The 20009-nt window shown below is 47.0% G+C and overlaps 1 protein-coding gene across 1 annotated transcript in view; it reads right to left on the bottom strand.

Annotated features, from left to right (window-relative positions):
* DNER (delta/notch like EGF repeat containing) overlaps window positions 1-20009 on the bottom strand; it is a 205953-nt gene that overhangs the window by 53430 nt on the left and 132514 nt on the right. Inside the window, exon 5 of the mRNA XM_083178342.1 lies at window positions 19118-19263. Within this exon, the coding sequence (XP_083034468.1) occupies window positions 19118-19263 (146 nt within the window). The remainder of the gene's footprint in view (window positions 1-19117; window positions 19264-20009) is intronic.

The raw sequence follows: 20009 nt of genomic DNA, 5'->3' as shown, positions 1-20009 counted from the left end.
CAAGGTAAAAGCCGGCAGGTGACGTCACTTGTGAAATCCTCCGGAGTCCCGCCGGGAAAGTTACTAAGCCTGCGTCTTGCGGCAGTACATACATAGTGCAGGGTAGCTAGCCTAACTCTCCTTAAACATCTGGACTGCTTCCACAACTCCAATAAGGAGTGTAAACATTAGTTTGGTCATATTTTATTGATTTATTTATTTTATCTTTATTATTTTTATTTATTTTCATTTTCATTTTTATTATTTTTAATTTTACTTGTTATTCTTAGTATTACTTTATCTATTTTCTCCACTCTATATCTACGGTACCCACCCACCCCCTCTTCCTTAGCGCTTGTTAAACATTGTACTTTTTAAGTGACATCAGCTGCCTGCTCCCCCCACACCCGTATCATCGGGGAATTGCCATGGAAGCGCACAGCATTCTCATGGGAACTCCCATGAAATGCTGGGTGTTCTCATAGGCAAATTCCCCGACCTGCCGCCCCACGCCGGGACTTCTGTGTGCGAGCGCTATGGGCGCTCGAACACAGTGGCTACACATGCGTATAAAAACCTATGTGCAGGTGCAGCCGCAAACAATCTGTCCCCTGTGCAAAGGCGCGGGGGACTGATTGCATTAGAATAACCGCCATAGTTAACATTGTGTTATGTTATTGGTTCTCCTGTACACCCTTCCCCAATCTCTCCCACAGTGGCGTAGCTACAGGGGTCGCAGCGGTCGCAGATGCGACCGGGCCCCTGAGCCAGGGGGGCCCAACCCCCACCACTGTCCGGCCGTCCTGTTTCCTCCATGGTTTGTGGTACACAGCGGCGCAGGAATTCAGTGCATCCACGCACTTATCAGGCATATGCCGCCCACCCACCTCTCTCGCTGCGCTGCTGGGAAGCTGCAGGAACAAAGAGGCTAAGGAGCTCTTTGGGCTCTGGTGCTTCGCGCTGTTCAGCCCCCGCCCTGTCGCCGGCACATGGAGGTGGAAATACAAGAGAAGCAGCGGAAGCCCCATCATGGTGCCTGGACTCCCGGACGACAGCGCAAGGAAACTATAAGTACTGCTTAAACAGCTGAAGGGGGGACAGAGAGTTGGAGCGGAGAGCCAGGGACAGGGAAAGTTTGAGGGAGGTGGCATGGAGCATAGAGCTGGGGAGAAGGAGAGGGTGTGGGGCATGGACACGGGGGATGGGTGGTGCAGCAGCCTATTAGTCGGAGGGGGATTTAGTTATCCTAATTCCTCTTTTTCACGCACATTTATTTTTATTAATGTGTAGACACACTGATTTATTCCACAATACATGCAATACATTGCAGAAATAATTACTGCTTTTTATGTTTTGTTTTTCTCAAATATAAACAGACCAAGATTTTAATTTTGTTGTATGTAGGGGGGGCCCAAGCTTACCTTTCGCACCAGGGCCCATGAACCCTTAGCTACGCCCCTGCTCTCCCAGTTTCAATTTAAAGGTAGTTATGAACATTTATAAACTGAAGGAAAAACAGATGTAGTGTCCTCAAGGCTCCACTAGAGGGAAATATGTTTTCCTAGCTGGTAGTGCAGCTTTGATGTACACTATATATAGAATGGTTTGGACAGTACTCCTAAACAAAAACACGTGGGACCAATTGGCCATGTTGTTAAAACACTGAGGAGGGCGGTTAAAGAAATACCTGGAAAGTAATACAATCAGTAAAATACTACTCAGGTTAACAAAGAGAGAAACTGGAAAACAGATGGCGAAGAAAAAGAATCCTCCCCAAATCTCAACTAAATAAATAAATAGCAAAAAATAATACTCATAATAAAATTTAAAAAAATGATATTGTCCACTAAAAGACAGAAAGTGTAGATTGGTTGTCCACAGAAGAGGAAAGTACAGACGTAGAAATAAACTATGTACACCATTATTCTGGGTGCAGAAATATCAGATTTTTATGAAACTGTCAGCTATATTTGTGTGTAAGTAAATATATATCTGCTGTACATATAGGTGGGGGCTTACAGCAGGGGCCCAGTCCAACCATGGAGGCAGTGGAACTTGGGGTCCCTGACATCTATAATAACTTATTTTGAATTTCTTTTTGAATGAGTGGGCATGACCGTGACCAGTTTTTGGGCTTTCCCCCTATATACTCATGCCAGCAAGTCTTGGTGGCCTGTCCCTGTCACATTGGAGTATAGAGGGGGAGATGTATCAAGCCTTGGAGAGATATAACGTGGGAAAGATGCCCAAAGCAACCGATTAACTGTTGTCATTTATCTAGCACAGGTTTTGAAATGCTGGGTACACAATAACAAATTATTGGGCCGATCAGCCAAACATTGGATAGTGTATATGCAGGAGTGTTAGCCATTAAACAGCTTCAAACACTCAATGATCAGACCGGGAGACGATATTCTGCATATACGTTATCTCATTCTTTACCTCCTGATCCCATTAAGGAGATTGGAAGAAAGTACACACTGAGATACTGGTGTACACCAATCCCAGAATCACTCAGATTGGAGTGTTTTTGGGATTGACAGAAAGGCAGGTATTCAATGCGCATTATCGTTATGTGCAGCGACTCCTGTTTAGGATTCGCTGCACATTCGCAGGGTTCTTCGTGGCTGGAGCATTCGCTGCCAGCCCTCCCTCTCACCCTATTCAATGCCTTAAATATATATGAATGCAAATAGTATGCCTATTCACATAATAAAATGACTGATTTTTTTACACCAAAAAACCCCCAAACCCTTTATTTTAAAAGTACACAATCCAGTTCACCTTAAAAAGATGTCGAATGCAAAACAGTGAATCATGGCGAAAATAATGGTGAAAGCAGTTTTCCATCCTAGCATTGAATATACTCTCGGTGAATCACAGTGAAAACCCCATTGAAATACACCAGCGACTTGCAGCGAGCATGTAACAGAGAACTGGCCGCTTTTGGTGAACATTGAATAGGGTGAATCAGATTTTCCGTGAAAAAGATTCACCGCAGAGAGTGAAAACAGCCCGATTCACCGAAAACCCCCCCCCCCCCAGTGAATCGGGAGCATTGAATACTGCCCAAAGGGTGAGATTTAATAGGATGAGAGATTCAGAAAGTGAGAGATTTAGCGGCAATCAAACTGGTTTTGCAGTGTAAATGATTGCCGCTTTAAAAAACCTGGAGAATTCTTACCAAATCTCTCACTTTCTGAATCTCTCATCCTACTAAATTTCACCAATACTATCTGGTAGAAGCTGATTGGCTTCTGTGGACTTTATCTCTCTCCAAAGCTTGATAGATCTCCCTAAGAGTCTTAATACTGTACCATACAAATACACATACCCACACTTTTGTCTGTTTGTTGGAAGCAAACTAACTACAAGTATGTTTTCGGACAGTGGGGATGCATGCAGGGATAACTTATAATGGTATCGCTCCAGTGACGTATGGTTGGGTAGACACGGGAGGCACGTGCCACTATCAAATTATTAGCGGATGATTGTCTGATGGGCCCAATAGTTGGATAATGTGCAGGGCCGGATTAAGGGCTGGGCTTGGTTTTTTTTTAGCTAAAGGTTTTGTGCATGGCAGTGGGGTAGTGCTGCAGCTTCGCCTATCTGCCAATGTGACAGTGATTAATGATGTTGAGCATCGAGAGCCAAGACACACTGACTGCACAAGTGTGCAGTGCATTACTGGGAGTTGACTAAGTCCCATGAGACTTTGTACGAGGTCATGGGTTGAAAGGCTTGTGCTGAGCTCTGTTTGGTGGAGCTCATCATATGCTTCTCATGCCCATGGAGGAAAACAGCAGCAGTGGCCTCATCATGGGAGGGATTTGTAATCAGATGCAGCGTTGAGACCCCCCGAAGGCCTAATCCGGCCCTGATAATGTGTAATACTTCAGTACACTCCAGAGTTTTTACTATTAAAAACAAGTAGAATAACACAAAGATATTTACAATTTATATCATCTTTGAATTATTCAAATCTTCTTTTTGTTCTTCTAATCATTCTGTGACCATGTTAATCATTCCAACTTGGAACAATATAATGTTGGGTGGAAAATTTCCAAGAAATGAAATAATACTATCGTTACCATAAATCATTACCATATCAACACTGCTCACGCTGCAGGTTTTACAATGCTATTAATAAACATTGTACATCTGTGAGACAATGGCATCAATAACAGCAGCATGGATACATGGTATCATGGTTACATACATGGAAATGGAGCCCCTACACCAGGGATGGGGAACCTTCGGCCCTCCAGCTGTTGTTGAACTACACATCCCAGCATGCCCTGAAACAGTTTTAGTATGGCCAAATAGCAAAGCTGTAGTAGGTTCATGCTGGGGGGCCGAAGGTTCCCCATCCCTGCCCTACAAATCACAAGACAGAGAATGAAGGACAGTCTGTTCTAATGCGATATTAAGCATTACAAAGAAGGGAACATGGAGCGAGTACAATTATGCTGAGAACTAGAGATGAACACATTGCAGTGCATGTGCTTATTTCCCACTAGGCACATAACATTATTATTTGGCAAGTATACTCCATAGTCTTTTGTATCGGCACACAGAAGCATTACAAGTAAAATTTCATTTTCTCAGACGCGTTCCCAATATCTATAACAAAAGCGATTTAATACCCCAGGGTGATAAATAAACCTTTCACATGATAACAAGGACGGCTTGTTAATAAAAAGTTGCTTTAATCTTATTAGAGCCACTGCAAAAGCCGTGTGCGAGTGTGTGAGCTGCATTCTGGATAAGCAGTTCCATTAATCTTCCTGTAGGGCACAATTGTCAGCGATGTCATTTCATGATTCATAGAGCCAGGGTGCAACAAAGAGTTAATGCTTCCTTTCACCAATCTACAGCTGGAGAGCAGCAAATTAAATGGCACTGGCAGGAGTGAATTAGAAACTAAAGAAGGAATAAATCATAAGAGTCATTTTAATGTGGACATAAAGTCATGGCTATTCCTAGTAAAGCCACACCAGCGTAGGAGCTCTGTGCTAGCACAGGATCTTAGAACAAAGGAAAGCAACATGTATGCAGGCAAACCAGCACCATATCACATAGAGGCAGCATGATACATCCTGTGCAAGGTAGGTGCATTCATACCTCCCAACATGACCCTCTCATGGAGGGACACAATGCTCTGTTTCTGGACTTTCCTCTTCATTTATGACTACCATCACCTCTGTTGAAACGCCTTTATTTTCCATTAACCTGTTTAAAACAGGTGATGGCAATCATTCATCATCATTAATTAAGCAGAAGTCCAGAAATAGAGCATTCTGTCCCGCCTGGAAAGGGTCATGTTGGGAGGTATGTAGGTGCAGGCAGAGTACAAATCACCAGATTAGAGGGCACCACCTGCATAATTCGGGTGATAGCTGCTAGATTTAATGCAACAATTATTTTTGGAGTAAAATCACCCTGGTTCATACTTGCCTACCTGACCCTCTCCATGAGGGAGACAACGCTCTGTTCCTGGCCTTCCCTGGTAATGTATGATTGCCATCACCTGTGGTGAAACACCTTTCTTAGCAATTACCTAGCTCCCCACAGGTGCTGGCAATCATACATTACAGGGAAGTCCAGGAACAGAGCATTGTCTCCCTCATGGAGAGGGTCAGGTAGGCAAGTATGCCCTGGTTTTGCCCTAAATCTCAGTGCCGCCTTATATTTAGCAGCCACCTGGCAGTTATTGCGTAAATGCCTACCTGTAGGGCCTAAAATGTAAGGTTTGGAAATTAATACAAACATGTTTCATGGAGAGTTATATTCAATAAATAGTTTCAGTTATAAACAACTATAAAGAAAATAGCAATTGTAAATGAATTAGCCTTTCTTCTTGGTAAGTATACTACTGAACTAGGGACCTTATTCTGGTTGATTCACAAGGCTGCAAATCCTGTTTTACATAAACATCCATTCGCAGGCTGTGGGGGAACACCCACATCATGTGATAGTCGCCGACTATCAAAGGATGTAGAAGGCACACGCACATCTAAGGTTATTCTGAAGTAACTTTAGATGTGTGTGGGCATTCGGAAGGAAATGGGTGGGCAGCTGACATCCGGTGATGTCAGGTGCCTGCCCACGTCACTGGGCGATTTCTATGGGAAAACCCATGAAACACTGGGCGCTCCCAGGGGCATGACTATACGCCACCACACCACACCATACCACCCCTGCCGCAATGTTGGGTGTGTGCACCCAGCGAACAGTCTGCTTGCCATGGCTGCACGCACCCGGAGTCTGCAAATGCGGCTGCGCATATGTCAAACATTGGTCCAACATCGGCAACCACAGACCAGACCACCAACATCGTCACCATTTGCTGCTAACCTGAACAAGCCAGCCTTTCATCTACCAATACCAGATTACAATTATCGCCTTGCCCTGGCACCTTTCACAGCACCAGTCTGAGGATACATGCTGCAATGCTTTCCTTTTTGGATCAAACGCATCTAGCAGTTATCTGGTAACTTCAGTTTCAGGGGGAGCCCCCATGTTTGAACCTAGTGCAATTTTCTCCCTAATACCTACTCAGCTATTCCAATGGGGGCATGATAGGGACGGGACCCTATGGTGACTTATAATTGTTGGTCTGTTAATAAATTTGTTTATTCAAATTATTTTATCAGTGTGTGTATTTTAATGATCCAATTCATAGTTTTATAATTAAATTTCTAACATTTATTCCTACCGCCACTTGTTTCATGTTTTTCTTAATATCAAATAAGGACCTTCTGCACTGAAGGGGGTGGGGCTACATGTGAATGGGTGTGTCCTTGGGTAGAGTGTGCAGCCTAGCATCACAACCCCCGTTTGTGTAATTTTGGGGGCATGCCCAGCGCTCCCCTAGCAGCTGGACAGCCCACAGCTCCCGCCTTGCACTGAAGAGATCTCCTGCTCCCCCAACTACCCTCCCCCCCCCGCTGGACATTGTCACCCGCAGGAGGGACAGCGGGGCAGTCTCCAAATAGCGGAACTGTCCCGCTGTAAACAGGACAGTTGGGAGGTCTGCACTAAGGGCCTTGTTTATATATCCGATCAGTCCCTGGCTTATTCGCTCCGGAGACACATGTTTTTGCTCTGCACATGTGTATATGCTAACACATGTGCAGGGCCACTGTGGGGATGTCTTCAGCGACTTGCCCAGTCCCCGAGGCGTTCGCACAGATCGCTGGAGGTGATCAGGGGAATGGCGTATGGGAATGGCCATCGTTTTATGGGCGTCCTCATGAAAACACTGGGCGTTCCCATGTGTACGCGGGCGGGCCGATGCCTGCTGGGGGGCAGGTGGCTGAGGTCACAGGATGTCACCCGCCTGCCCGGTTCTCGGAGTCGCAAATATAGGACATTCAACAATGACTTATACTGTATTTGCGAACAGGGGAAAAATCATTTGAAGGTCGTCGACCAACGAATGTTTTTTGCCCCGTTCTCCTCGGCTGTAAATGGATGTTTATGTTAAACATAAACATCCATTCGCACTGTGGGGCATTCGCTCACCCGGCAGGCGGCAGTATACAGTATGGCTTATTAAGATGCTTAGAAAACCAAGTTTAATCTCACCCTAAGTGTGTTAATAATATTGTATGCCGAGTACAAGTGTGTAACACGGTTATGTGGCCGCCGTATACCGGGAGACTAGATTATACTGAAGGGGTTGCTGTGGGGCGACAGGGATATGCGGTGTGGGTAAGCTGGACCTACGTTGGTCGCAGTGCTCTGATCGCAGCTACATGCAGGGGGCGTCTCTTCTACTGAGACATCTGATGCGTGTCCCTCCTGGAGATCAGACAGAAATACAATACTGCTTACATGCCCAACTGTATTTTCAGTCAATCTCTGAATCAGGCCCTATGTGCATATGATAGAGCAAACTCCTCTTCCTATCACTGCATGCAGAGACAAAGCACCAGGCATATGTTCCACTGCTCCGCTGCAGTCGCACATCACAGCAATCCCTTGCTGATGGTAGCGATTAGACAAGACCCAGGCCCACAGGCAATGAGATGATATAGGATAATGGTGCTGAGCAGCTTTGGGTGCTGTGTTACAGATAAGATTATAGAATGATTATACTACACTGAGAATAATCCCCCATGCTTTCTCCTGTCTAAAAAGCCAGCGTGACTAGTATGTCACATAGCAGTCGTGGGCTGAGGGGAAGAAATTCAGTGTGAGAGCCATCAGTCCCCAGCTCTCTAATGGTTATTTGGTTATTATCATGTGTAATAGAGACAGGGAATCTGTAACTCAGGGTTGCCAACCCTCCCGGAATGGCCGGGAGGGTCCCGAAAATCAGGTCACCCTCCCGGCCCCCCGGAAAGGTGGGCAACCCTCCCGGATTCTGGGGCCCCCCGCTCCCCCCCCCCCCCTGACCGTGGCATACATAACCTTATCTGCACTGATCTCGGGGACAGGGTGGGGCTAAAGCGTCATTTAGCCCCGCCCCCTCCACCGAGATAGGCAAATTGAGTAACGTTCCTTCATGGGGGTGGGCCTTAATGACGTCACGTTTAAGCCCCGACCCCCGAACTCCTGCTGAAAGTCTCCTCTCCGGGATTCTCCCGGAGAGGGACTTTTAAAAGTCGGCAACCCTGCTGTAACTGCTGATATTTATTAATAAGATAATACACAGCAATATTAGGTCAGTGCAGTAATGCTTAACTTGGAAATTGTATGTGCTACTCTAATCGTTTATTTATTTTATTTGGTATGTTTATTGCAGATTCCCACAGAAGGTATTATTGTGAGGTAACAGCCCTTAATCATACCTCCCAACATGACCCTCTCCTGGAGGGACACATTGCTCTGTTCCTGCACTTTCCACTTAATATATGATTGCCATCACCTGTGGTGAAGCACCTTTCTTATTAGTAAACCTGTTCAACACAGATGAAGGTAATCATGCATTAAGAAGAAAGTCCAGTAGCAGAGCATTGTGTCCCTCCTGGAGAGGGTCATGTTAGGAGATACAGATGGGGCAGGCCTCTTCTTTGCTGGCGAATCGCCCCAACGTCAGCGCTGGCGATCCGCCAGCAGCCTGCCTCACCATCTGACTGAGACGCAATCTCAATCTCCGTCGGCGGGGCGACGGGAACCCTGTCCGTCTCCGCTTCAGGGAGACGGACAGGGTTAGGGGGGGGGGGGGTTGCGGGCAGGCGGTGGGGACCCCAGGTCACCGCCAACAAGCCGGCGGTGACCCGGGGGATGCGCCGTCGGAAGGAGACGTGCGCGTCCCCTTCTCGCTATAGAGATGGCGCTGGCGGGGGATGGCGGCTGGCGTCGCCATCGCCATCCCCTGCAAAGATGGGACCTGCCCCATCTGTATGCTTAATTAGAAATATCAATATTCCTAATAGCGCAGAATGAACTGCAACCAGCAGGCGCTTGTTGTATCGATGATGACTAGATTATCACCCATTATCACTATCATGTTAAATCTGTGTAATTTATTAACAGCTTTCAGGATTAACCTACAGAAGTATCTTAACACAAACAATGTGCCATACACCCTGCCTGACCCTCTCCATTAGGGAGAAAATGCTCTGCTCCTGGGCTTCCCTGGTAATGTATGATTGCCATCACCTGTGGGGAGCTAGGTAAAGGTGTTTCACCACAGATGATGGCAATCCTACATTACCAGGGAAGTCCAGGAACAGAGAATTTTCTCCCGCATGGAGAGGGTCAGGTAGGCAAGTATGCAATGGGCCTGATCAGGTGTGGGTGGATTATGTATTACTGCTGCTCACTTGGATGCACAGACAGTGGCGTAACTACTGTAAGGCAGCCCCAGCAGCCGCTTGGGGGAGCAAGAGGCAGCGGGGTCTGTGTGGGCGCCAGCACCCGCTCAACGCACTGACATGCTGCTGCCTGCTGGCTGAGCACCGGAGGGGAGTCAGCCATGACAGAGACGACAAATCCACCCACTGATTTAATTGACTGTACACAGGGATTCAGTACTGAATCCCGGCGGTCGGGATCCCGGCGTTCAGAATCCCGCCGCCGGAATCCCGACAGCCAAAATCCCGACAAGGGGGGGACGTGGATCGCCCCCCCCCCCCCTTGCGGGCTCGCTGCGCTTGCCACGCAGCGGGCCCGGTGCCTCGCTACGCTCGGCACACTAATTTATTCTCCCTCCAGGGGTGTCGTGGACACCCACGGAAGGAGAATGTGTCGGAATTTCGGCGGTCGGGATTCTGAATGCCGGGATCCCGACCGCCGGGATTTTAACTGCATCCCGTACACAGAGCTGGCTATTGGCTACTATGTAAAGGATGGGTGTGCGAATGGGCGTGCTAGGGCGGCCTCTCCCGCGTCTGAGCCAAGGGAAGCAGATATGTCTGCTGGTCTCTCTGCCTCTCTACTGTTTCAGCTTCTCCGCTGGGGAAACACGCTGGAGAGGAGCCCAGGGGGCGCCACAAACTTTTTGGCAGGGGGGAGCAAAATATATAGTTACGCCACTGTGCACAGATATGCAGTGGCGGCTCCTGCTAGTTAAAATCACAACACCAGAGACACAGACGCATACCCTCCAATATGACCCATTGCATTCTTTACACAATGCTCTGCTTCTGGACTTCCCTGGTAATGTATGATTGCCATCACCTGTGTGAAACACCTTTACCTAGCTCCCCACAGGTAATGACAATCATACATTAAGAGGGAAGTCCAGGAGCAGAGCATTGTGTACCGAATGCAATGGGTCATGTTGGAGGGTATGACAGACAGCACCAGAGCACCCTCCCCTACATCCGGAGCAATGGTTCTGGCTGTCTGTGTCTGACACGCTGGTAATCTCCTCTCACCAGGCTCCATGAAGCAGCAGGGCAGACACAGCAACAGCCCAACCCTGTGGGCAGCATGTAGTAGATTCCTATTGGAAGCTGCTACTGCTCATCATACACAGAGCTGGAAACTCCTCCCCCTCTTGGGCTGTCAGTACATGGAGCAATGACACCAATAGCTTCCAACAGGAAGCCATTCTGTGCAAATCACCAGAGCTACAGTGCTTCTATGGGCTGCTGTCTGTGCAGCCCAGAAGCAATTCTCTGCAGTGAGCATGCCCAGACTTCAGTGAGTCACTCAGTGTGATGCAGCTGAAGGAAGGTAAGCATAGCACCAGAGAGGTGCATGGAAGTTTATTTTATTTGAATAATATTTGTGTGTAGATCTTTATTAAGAGTATGAGTTTGTGTACTTTAATTAATATTAAAGTTATTAAAAGTGTGTATTTTGCTCTGCAACTGTGTTTGTGTGCATATGAGTACATCATGTGTTTACAGCAAATGCACACAAACACTAGTATAGCACAAATCAAATAATTAATGACTGTTTGCAACGAGCAGTACACAGGAAATTGCAGCCCCCCTTAAGTCTAAAGGCAGGAGCCACCACTGCAGATACATACCTCCCAACTTGCATGCCGCTCGACCCGGGACACTGGTGGGGGGCGTGGCCTAATTTCGGGGGCATGGCCTATACTCGCAGCTCTCCCGCGAGGCCACGCCCCCATTTTGCCGCTATGGGGGCATGACCCAGAGGCTCTGTGAGCCTCTAGCCATGCCCCCAGCCTGCGGGAATAGACGCTGTGCGCATGCGCACAGCATTTATTCACCGCTGCTTAGCAGCCGACAGGGGGGACTCCCAACAGCCCCCCTCACCGCAGGACACTGCCGCCCGCGGGTGGGACAGCGGGACAGGCCCTAATAATCGGGACTGTCCCGCTAAAATAGGGACTGTTGGGAGGTATGAGATATGGGCCCTTATTCTGATCGGTGCGGATTTTACCGCATGCGGACGTCCCGCCGATGTTGATCGTCTGCGCATGTGCAGAGGTCAGTCTGCGCATGTGCAGGCGAATACGCCGCACGTATTCTGTATACGCCGCACAGGGGGCGTAGAGGGGCGTGAGGGGCTACTTAGCCTCATTACCCTATGCATACGCCCCACGTTTCATGGGCGTTCCCATGCAAACGCGGGGCGTATGCATGGTAATGAGGCCGTGACGCGTGTGTAGGGGGCGGGCATCTGACATCGCCGGATGTCAGCTGCCCGCCCCCATACATGATTTCACACGGACAAGTGTCCGTGTGGTCTTGTGTGGCGGGACCTGGTGGAGCGTGCGGCCCTGCATTCGATGTTCGGCGACCATCGAATGCAGGGGCAGCTCCCAAGACGGAGGAGGCGTATCCCCGTCCAATTTCATGCGGATCGCCACATATCCACGTACGGACGGAGGTGGCGATCCGTATGGAAGGCGGGGATTCGCCTGCACGGACATGGCCGCATATTTCTGATCGAGCCGCACCGATCAGAATAAGGCCCATGGTAACAGAGCAGGAGGTGTCTGGTATAAGTAGACACCTCATGCAGGCATCTGTGATGCACTGCTGCAATTGGATCACCAGATTGGCTGAGTGACCCATGTGGTCACTTAAACTGGCCACTGTAACTCCAAAATTGAGGCCAGAAAAGTTTTGTCTTCCGATCTGGCCTCGGATCTTTCCCAAAATTGTGATGACATGCCTCTGTTTTGGGAAATGGGAGGTCATACCACCTTCCCACCCACAAATGGCTATAAATTGGCAATCACTTCATACCTCCCAGATATAAGTTCTGGTTCACATGGGATGTTGCTACGGGATTTGCCCGGGATTAAATACCCCCCTATGTCTTCTAATAAGGACCGTACACAAGGGGTGACTTTTCAGACATTTTCTGAGGGATTTTTACTAAATCCCTCAGAAAATGCCTGAAAACACATGTAAATCGCTGTGGGTGTAGCCCACACAGTGATTTACATGTGTGCAACAGCCATCTGAATCTGCCCAAGATTCAGAATGGCCCAGTCAGATAATTCAGTGCAGTCGCTCAGATGCTCCCTGAGATTTTATCAGTACTCTGTAGAAGTGATAGTGACCAGCTGGCTTGGTCTCCGGTTCGTAGTCTGGTTAATGCTCTGCAGTCCCGTGCTTGCTGATTTTTTCTGGAGGGAATTTTGTTGGTAGCCACAATGTTCCTGGTAATAGGCACGAACGTCCAATAAACTGTTTCCAAGATGGCAAAGGAGGACAGGTCCAAGGCTAGTTCAGGCTGAAGTAAGTTGACCCAGATTTCCAAAAGAATGTGCAATAGGTGGGGCCCTTATGTGTTTTGCTGCATACTCCTAGCAGCTTTATCAAAGGTCCATACTTATAGCAGCTCAAGATTGGATATATATACCGGCTTAATGAACCAGTGGCACACGGTGTAAAGGTGCCCACACACTAGAACGATTTTTGGGCCGATTGGCCGATTTCCGATAAATCAGCCGATATATCGACCGATGTTTACCGATCATCGGCCGATTTTGGTCCGATGCGCACTCCCGTGGATCTTTTGCTAAATCTTCTGATCTTACGTGCTGCATGATAGATCAGAAGATTTAACAAAAGATACATAGGAACGCACACGGGATCTTAAGAAAAATCTTTGGTAAAGATGTGCGCTTGCCTGAAATCTTTTGTCTAGTGTGTGGGCACCTTAATACTCAACATACAGTGGAGTATGTGCTTATTTTCTTAACCCTAGAACACATACATAATATTGGCAGGCAGTAATTTCAAGTGTCTTTGGGGTATTTTATTACCCCTGTATGTGTTCTAGGGTTAATATCTCAATAGTCATCCGGTATGAAGTATATTAGTCCATACTGTACAGCACATCATTCATTCTGCCAAACACCGCTCTATGTGATTCATCCTGATATCTGATATTAAGCTGTGAATTATTCTCCCTGTCAGACATCAATTGTACAGTGTTCAGGCCATATGTACCGTGGCACAGTAACAGTGATCAAAGTTATGTTTCAGTTCCATCAACTCATATCCCAATGCATCACTGGTATTGGAGTCTCTTGCTCATAAACTTGACTACTAATACTACCAAAGAGGTGAGAACTATAATATCCCATTGCCCTAAACCTCTCAGGTGGTAGGTTAAGGCTAAAGAGGGGGCATTTCATCGCTGAGACAAGCTATGTGGGGAATGGTGGAATTCTATGGACCTTATTCTAATTGATTCGATGGTGTGCATTTGGTGTACATTTCTGTGCATGTGCGGATGCAGGGTGCGTGCACCCATGGCGAACATTCTGTACACCGGGTGCACGCACCCTACACAGCGGGCGGGAGGCGGGGGGTGACAGGCAGCCCTATTAGCATATGGGAACGCGGGGGTGGGCAGCTGACATCACCGGATGTCACCGGATGTCATCTGCCCACCCTGTCCTCGCACAGGGCGCCCGCAGTTTAGAGACACCATATAGGTGTCTCTGAACTGCGAGCGCTGGAGAAATCATTCAATGAAAATGATCCATTCGCAGGCGTGCGGGGGTCGCACACGCACGGGGGGCATGGCACTATGGGCGGTGCCTGATGGACTTGCAAGGCTGCGAATTTCGTAATCAGAATAATGGTCCTATATGCACATGCGCAATCTAAAGCACTCGCTCAGACGCTGCCCCCGACCTGGCGTGCGGCCTGCCCAGCTTGATTAGGTCAAAGGTCACGCTGCGCAGGCCACAGCCCTGCACCACCAGCATCGGAACCCGCTCGCCGCCGGGCCTCCCCCGGCCGTCTGTCTCCTCACCAATGCGCCTGCCTCTGCGCTGATGCCGCCTGCTTCCCCCGCTCCCCAAAAGTAAGTGAGAGTGGCACTGGCCCCGGAACATGCTCGCCGCCAGGCTAACCACAGCCGCACGTGTCATACCAGCTGCCTGCCTCCGCACCGCTGCCACCTGCCCCCCTCTCCGCCGCTCCCCAAAAGTCAGTCAGTGTGGGGCACAGGGACAATTTTCTTTTAGGCATGCCAATCCCGGGATTGAGCATTTTTCAATCCCGATTCCCGGGATTGAAAAAATGCCCCGGGATTGGCATCCCTACTAGTTACCGACCCGTCAAAATGATGGAACAACATAATAGTAATGAGTAAATTTACTAAAGCTTTTAGAAATAAAAAGAGGTGAGGTTGCCCATAGCAACCAATCAGATTATCATTTCTCTATTGAATTATAGAAAATTATAAAATGATAGACATTTGATAGTTTGCTATAAGTAACAACAATTTTAGAACCTTTAGTAAATTTACCGCTAAATGTCCTCTCTCTGTGCGCCCTAACAGAGTAACACTTGAATTGCTCCATCTGGTGCCATCTAGTGACCGCTGGCATGCACAACACTTGAATTGAATAGAGGTGAAAAGCCTTTTATTTTATAGGATTACACACCCTACATCATATCCTGCCTCATTTCACTCGCCTATCTGGTACATCTCTCACTTGCGGATGTTCCGGGTACACTATTGCAAATTGCCAGAGTCTACTGTACATGTGCAAAACTCTGGTGATTGCTCTACTATGTATTTGCATATCTTATGGAACATGGAACCTGCTGAGAGCTAAGGATAAGTTATGTGTGCAGGCAGGGGTAGTAGTAGTACGTTTATTTATAAGGCGCCACAAAGTGTCCGCAGCGCCGTACATACCAAACAAAAAACAAATTACAAGGTAACGTACAGGGTGTGTTGATAAAATACAGCATAAATAGGGGTATAGAAGAAAGTGTTTTTGACTCTGAGTTGCGCTGGGTTGTGTGTGCATCACCACCAAAATTCCTCCTGTTAGTGAGGAACGGTGTAGTAATCAGGAAAGTGGGGGGTGATTGGGGTGCGCTACTTAGTATAGAAACTGTACCTCCCAATATAACATTACAATTTCAAAACAGAATACACATTTCTGAAATAGCGTTCTTGTATTTGAGAATGTTCCCAATGAATAAGCTCAGTCCATCTCTGGGTAAATAGTTATTTTATTGGTGAAGAAACCCGACGCGTTTCGTCTCTAAGACTTCATCAGGGGTAAGAACCAATGGGTGAGTGGATTTTGTGTGGCTGGTCCTATTTGAAGTTTCTGCTGTTCACAGCTGATGCAAATAAAATAAATGTCACCAAGTCCTTCTTGATGGGGCTCAATTAAATGGAAGTTTCTGAGTTGAGAGTCTAGTGTTGGTTCTTACTAAGAACAATATCAGGACACTCTCTCTGCAGTAACCTCCTCGCTCTGCATTCAAAATGAGAATTTGAATGCAGAGCGAGGAGGTTACTGCAGAGAGAGTGTCCTGATATTGTTCTTAGTAAGAACCTACACTAGACTCTCAACTCAGAAACTTCCATTTAATTAAGCCCCATCAAGAAGGACTTGGTGACATTTATTTTATTTGCATCAGCTGTGAACAGCAGAAACTTCAAATAGGACCAGCCACACAAAATCCGCTCACCCATTGGTTCTTACCCCTGATGAAGTCTTAGAGACGAAACGCGTCGGGTTTCTTCACCAATAAAATAACTATTTACCCAGAGATGGACTGAGCTTATTCATTGGGAACATTCTCAAATACAAGAACACTATTTCAGAAATGTGTATTCTGTTTTGAAATTGTAATGTTATATTGGGAGGTACAGTTTCTATACTAAGTAGCGCACCCCAATCACCCCCCACTTTCATAAATAGGGGTATAGCTAGTAAACCTAAAATCAGCATCAGTTCAGAAGTAGGTGTCGAAATTGTTGAGGAGACTGAAGATGAAGTAGAGGAAGGGAAGAACGGGACAGGAGCACAGGTGAGGTAAAGAGGTAGGATAAGTAGGAACGGATGGGAACGGAGGCAGGATAGGAGGATCAAAAGAGGTTAGGAGGAGGGATAGGCTAGTCGAAAGAAGTGGGTTTTGAGGGAGCACTTGAAGGAGGTAAGGGAATCAGAAAGCCTGATGGGTGGCGTGAGGTTGTTCCAGTGCAGGGGGGCAGTGCGAGAGAAGTCTTGGACATGGGAGTGGGAGAAGGTGATTAGGTGAGAGGTCAGTCGGTGGTCAGCAATGGAGCGAAGAGGACGGGAGGGAGTGTGGATAGAGATCAGTGAAGAGAGGTAAGGAGCGGTGGAGGAGGAGAGAGCCTTGTAGGTGGTGGTGAGGAGTTTAAAGAGAACTCGGAAAGGAATGGGGAGCCAGTGAAGAGATAGACAGAGGGGGGAGGCGGAGGTAGAGCGGCGGGAGAGGAAGCAGCAGCAGCATTAAGAATGGATTGGAGAGGTGTGAGGCGGGTGAGAGGTAGCCCAGAGAGAAGGATGTTGCAGTAGTCAAGGCAGGAGATGACAAGAGAGTGAATGAAAATATTGGTCGCGTCAGTGGAGATGAATGGTCTGATGCGTGAGATGTTGCGTAGGTGAAAGCGGCAAGACTGTGAGAGAGCACGAATGTGGGGGGTGAAAGAGAGGGAGGAGTCAATGATGACACCGAGGCAGTGAGTTTGGTCGGTGGAGGTGATCTCGGTTTCACCAATGCTGATGGAGATAGTGGGAGAAGAGGGGGTGTAGTAAGAACTTTGTTGGCTCCATAGCAACATTTTAAAGGGGCCCTTGTTCTAGTGCTTCTAGAGAGACACCTGTTATTAATGTTATGCCCAAAAACAGTGCCAAACATGTGGTTCCAAACATTTTTCAATCAAAAATCAAGATGTTTGCCTTGTTACCTCTAGGAAAGAGCTTTCTTATTGAGAAAAAAAATCTTATATCACGTAACTCAGTGTCAAGCCTGAAGCTACGATATGTCGGTTGGGAATAACCTTCCAACAAGTGCTTCTTCAATGGTCCAAAGAGATGAAAATTACATGGTATTACATACTTACATAGTAGATAAGGCTGAATAAAGACTTGCGTCCATCTAGTTCAACCTGGGTTTTTTAATAGCTATCCCTGGTTGTATATTATGTTCTGATATTTTTAAAGACAGATTATGTTTCTTAGTTGTACCCGTGGATGTTTTTAACCAATAAATGTTTATCCAACCTTATTTTAAACGCATTTATAGTGTCTGCCGACACCACTTCTCCAGGAAGAGAGTTCCAAAGTTTGACTCTTCTGACCGTAAAGAAATGTTTTCTTCTAGATGAACAAAATCTTTTTTCTTCTAATCCAAACTCGTGCCCTCGCGTCCTAGATTCCTTTCTAGCAGAAAAATGGAATTTGACAGTTCCTTATATTGGCCCCTGATATATTTGTACATGTTGAGCATGTCCCCCCTTAAACTTCTCTAGTGTGAATAGTTCCAATTTGCTTAATCTCTCCTCTTAGGTCAGGATTGTAGTAAGGATGGTCCAGTACCTTCCAATAATAGCACAATAACAACCCACAAGTATGGTTGGGTGAGCAATATGACACCTGTTTGCAGCAAACCAGATCACTTTTGACTAACTGCCTCGAAAAACTGGATCATATGTCATAATAGCAGTCAGAATTCACATTATCCCTCTTGGTGACGAACTCAACATTGTGGTTCCAATACGTGGTAACCATGACCTTTTGTGTGGATTGAGTTTTTCTGAATTTCTTTGAAGGTGGTCATGAATGGTTGCTTCATCTCTGGTGTCACATCATGCCGCACGTTTTCTCGCCTGTAACAATATGCTGCAGGAACTGCAGTCCCTCCTCGCGGTACTGTGTCATGTGCTTGAGAGACAATCCCTTCCTATTGGTTTTGTGAACTTCTGTGAGTTGCTTTAGTACCCAGTATGAACACTCTTTCTTGTACCCTAATTGCTCAAGAACATTGTTGTGCACAGCACCTATTATTATCAGCAACAATATCAACAGTTGAAATGTGTCTGCCATCCTGAATCAGACCTTTAAGGTGCCCACACATGTATAGATATCGGAACCAATCAGATATCTATCCAATTTCCTTTGAAATCCAGAACACTCCTGGTCATAGCCACACACAGAACAACTGAGTAAATGATCAGAGGGTTTACTCAATTGTTCAGTGTGGCCATGATCATGTATGGGGTCTGCCTCTCCGCTGCACCACCAGCATCCTGCCTCTGCACTCCGCTTCCACACAGCACTCACCCCCGCTGCTGGCAGACATGGAGAGAGACCAGCGGCGGGTAGGAGATTTCAAATGAATAGGGATGCCGCTAATTGACTGAGAGATCTCTAGAACTATTACCATCACATATAACAGGATTTCTGTTTGGGATATAAACAAGCATTTAATGTACATAATTCATGCAAGGTTCCTCTCACCTGGGTTTTCTTGGTTACACAGTTCCCCTTCCCAAAGCAGTGTGGGGCCTCGGGGCTGCTTCCCTCGGGTATGCAGTCAGTGACTTTAACCAACACGACGAGGCGTAAGGCCACAATGCATTTACTCACAGAATCATTTACGAAACCTAAAATATAACCATATAACTGTATGTTAGAATCCCATGTGCTACAATTTCATATGAGATGTCCCTGAATTTCAGCAGCAAAGCATTGGGCACCAAATGTTTCTGGACTGAAAGATTAAATTATATAGTACATTTATGGGCAATATTATGCTGGAGGAAGATTAACCCACAATGGTCGGATTGGCCGACGTGTCAGCCACACAGGGTTAACCAATAGGTGTTGAAATGGTGTGGTGTAAGAGGACTTTACTTTACGGTTGTTTTAGATCCAGAAATCTTTGTCTAACCAGCTGGTCATTTTGTATCTGCTTTCCATTCACTACCTTCCTAAGCCTCTCATAGATGATTAGCAGCAGAAGTGATGGGAAGTACTGAGTGTAATACAAGAACCCATCCTGATAGGCTGGTATGGGACAGATGGTCTAGGTAGTAAAGGGCTGTGTTCATGTTAGGTAACCTCCATAAAGTCATGGGTATACATACGAATGACCGGCAGTCAGAATACTGATGCCGGCATCCCGAAGGAGGTATTCCCTACAGAGTTCAGGTAAGTATACTTACCCTCACCCTAACCCTCCCTTCTAGTAGCCTAACCCTAAGCCCTCTCCTCTGCAGCCTAACCTTAACCCTCTCCGCTAGTGTCTAACCCTGACTCCCGTACCCCGCCGCCTAAACCTACCCCCCCTTTTAAGTGCCTAAACCTTACTTCCCCTGCCTTAGCATAACGCCAATCATCCTGTTCCTAT

This window comes from Crinia signifera, chromosome 3, assembly GCF_055691185.1.
Source record: "Crinia signifera chromosome 3, ASM5569118v1, whole genome shotgun sequence".
NCBI lineage: Eukaryota > Metazoa > Chordata > Amphibia > Anura > Myobatrachidae > Crinia > Crinia signifera.
Note: the sequence above shows the minus strand (reverse complement) of the source record. Positions and strands in the feature narration are given on the sequence as shown.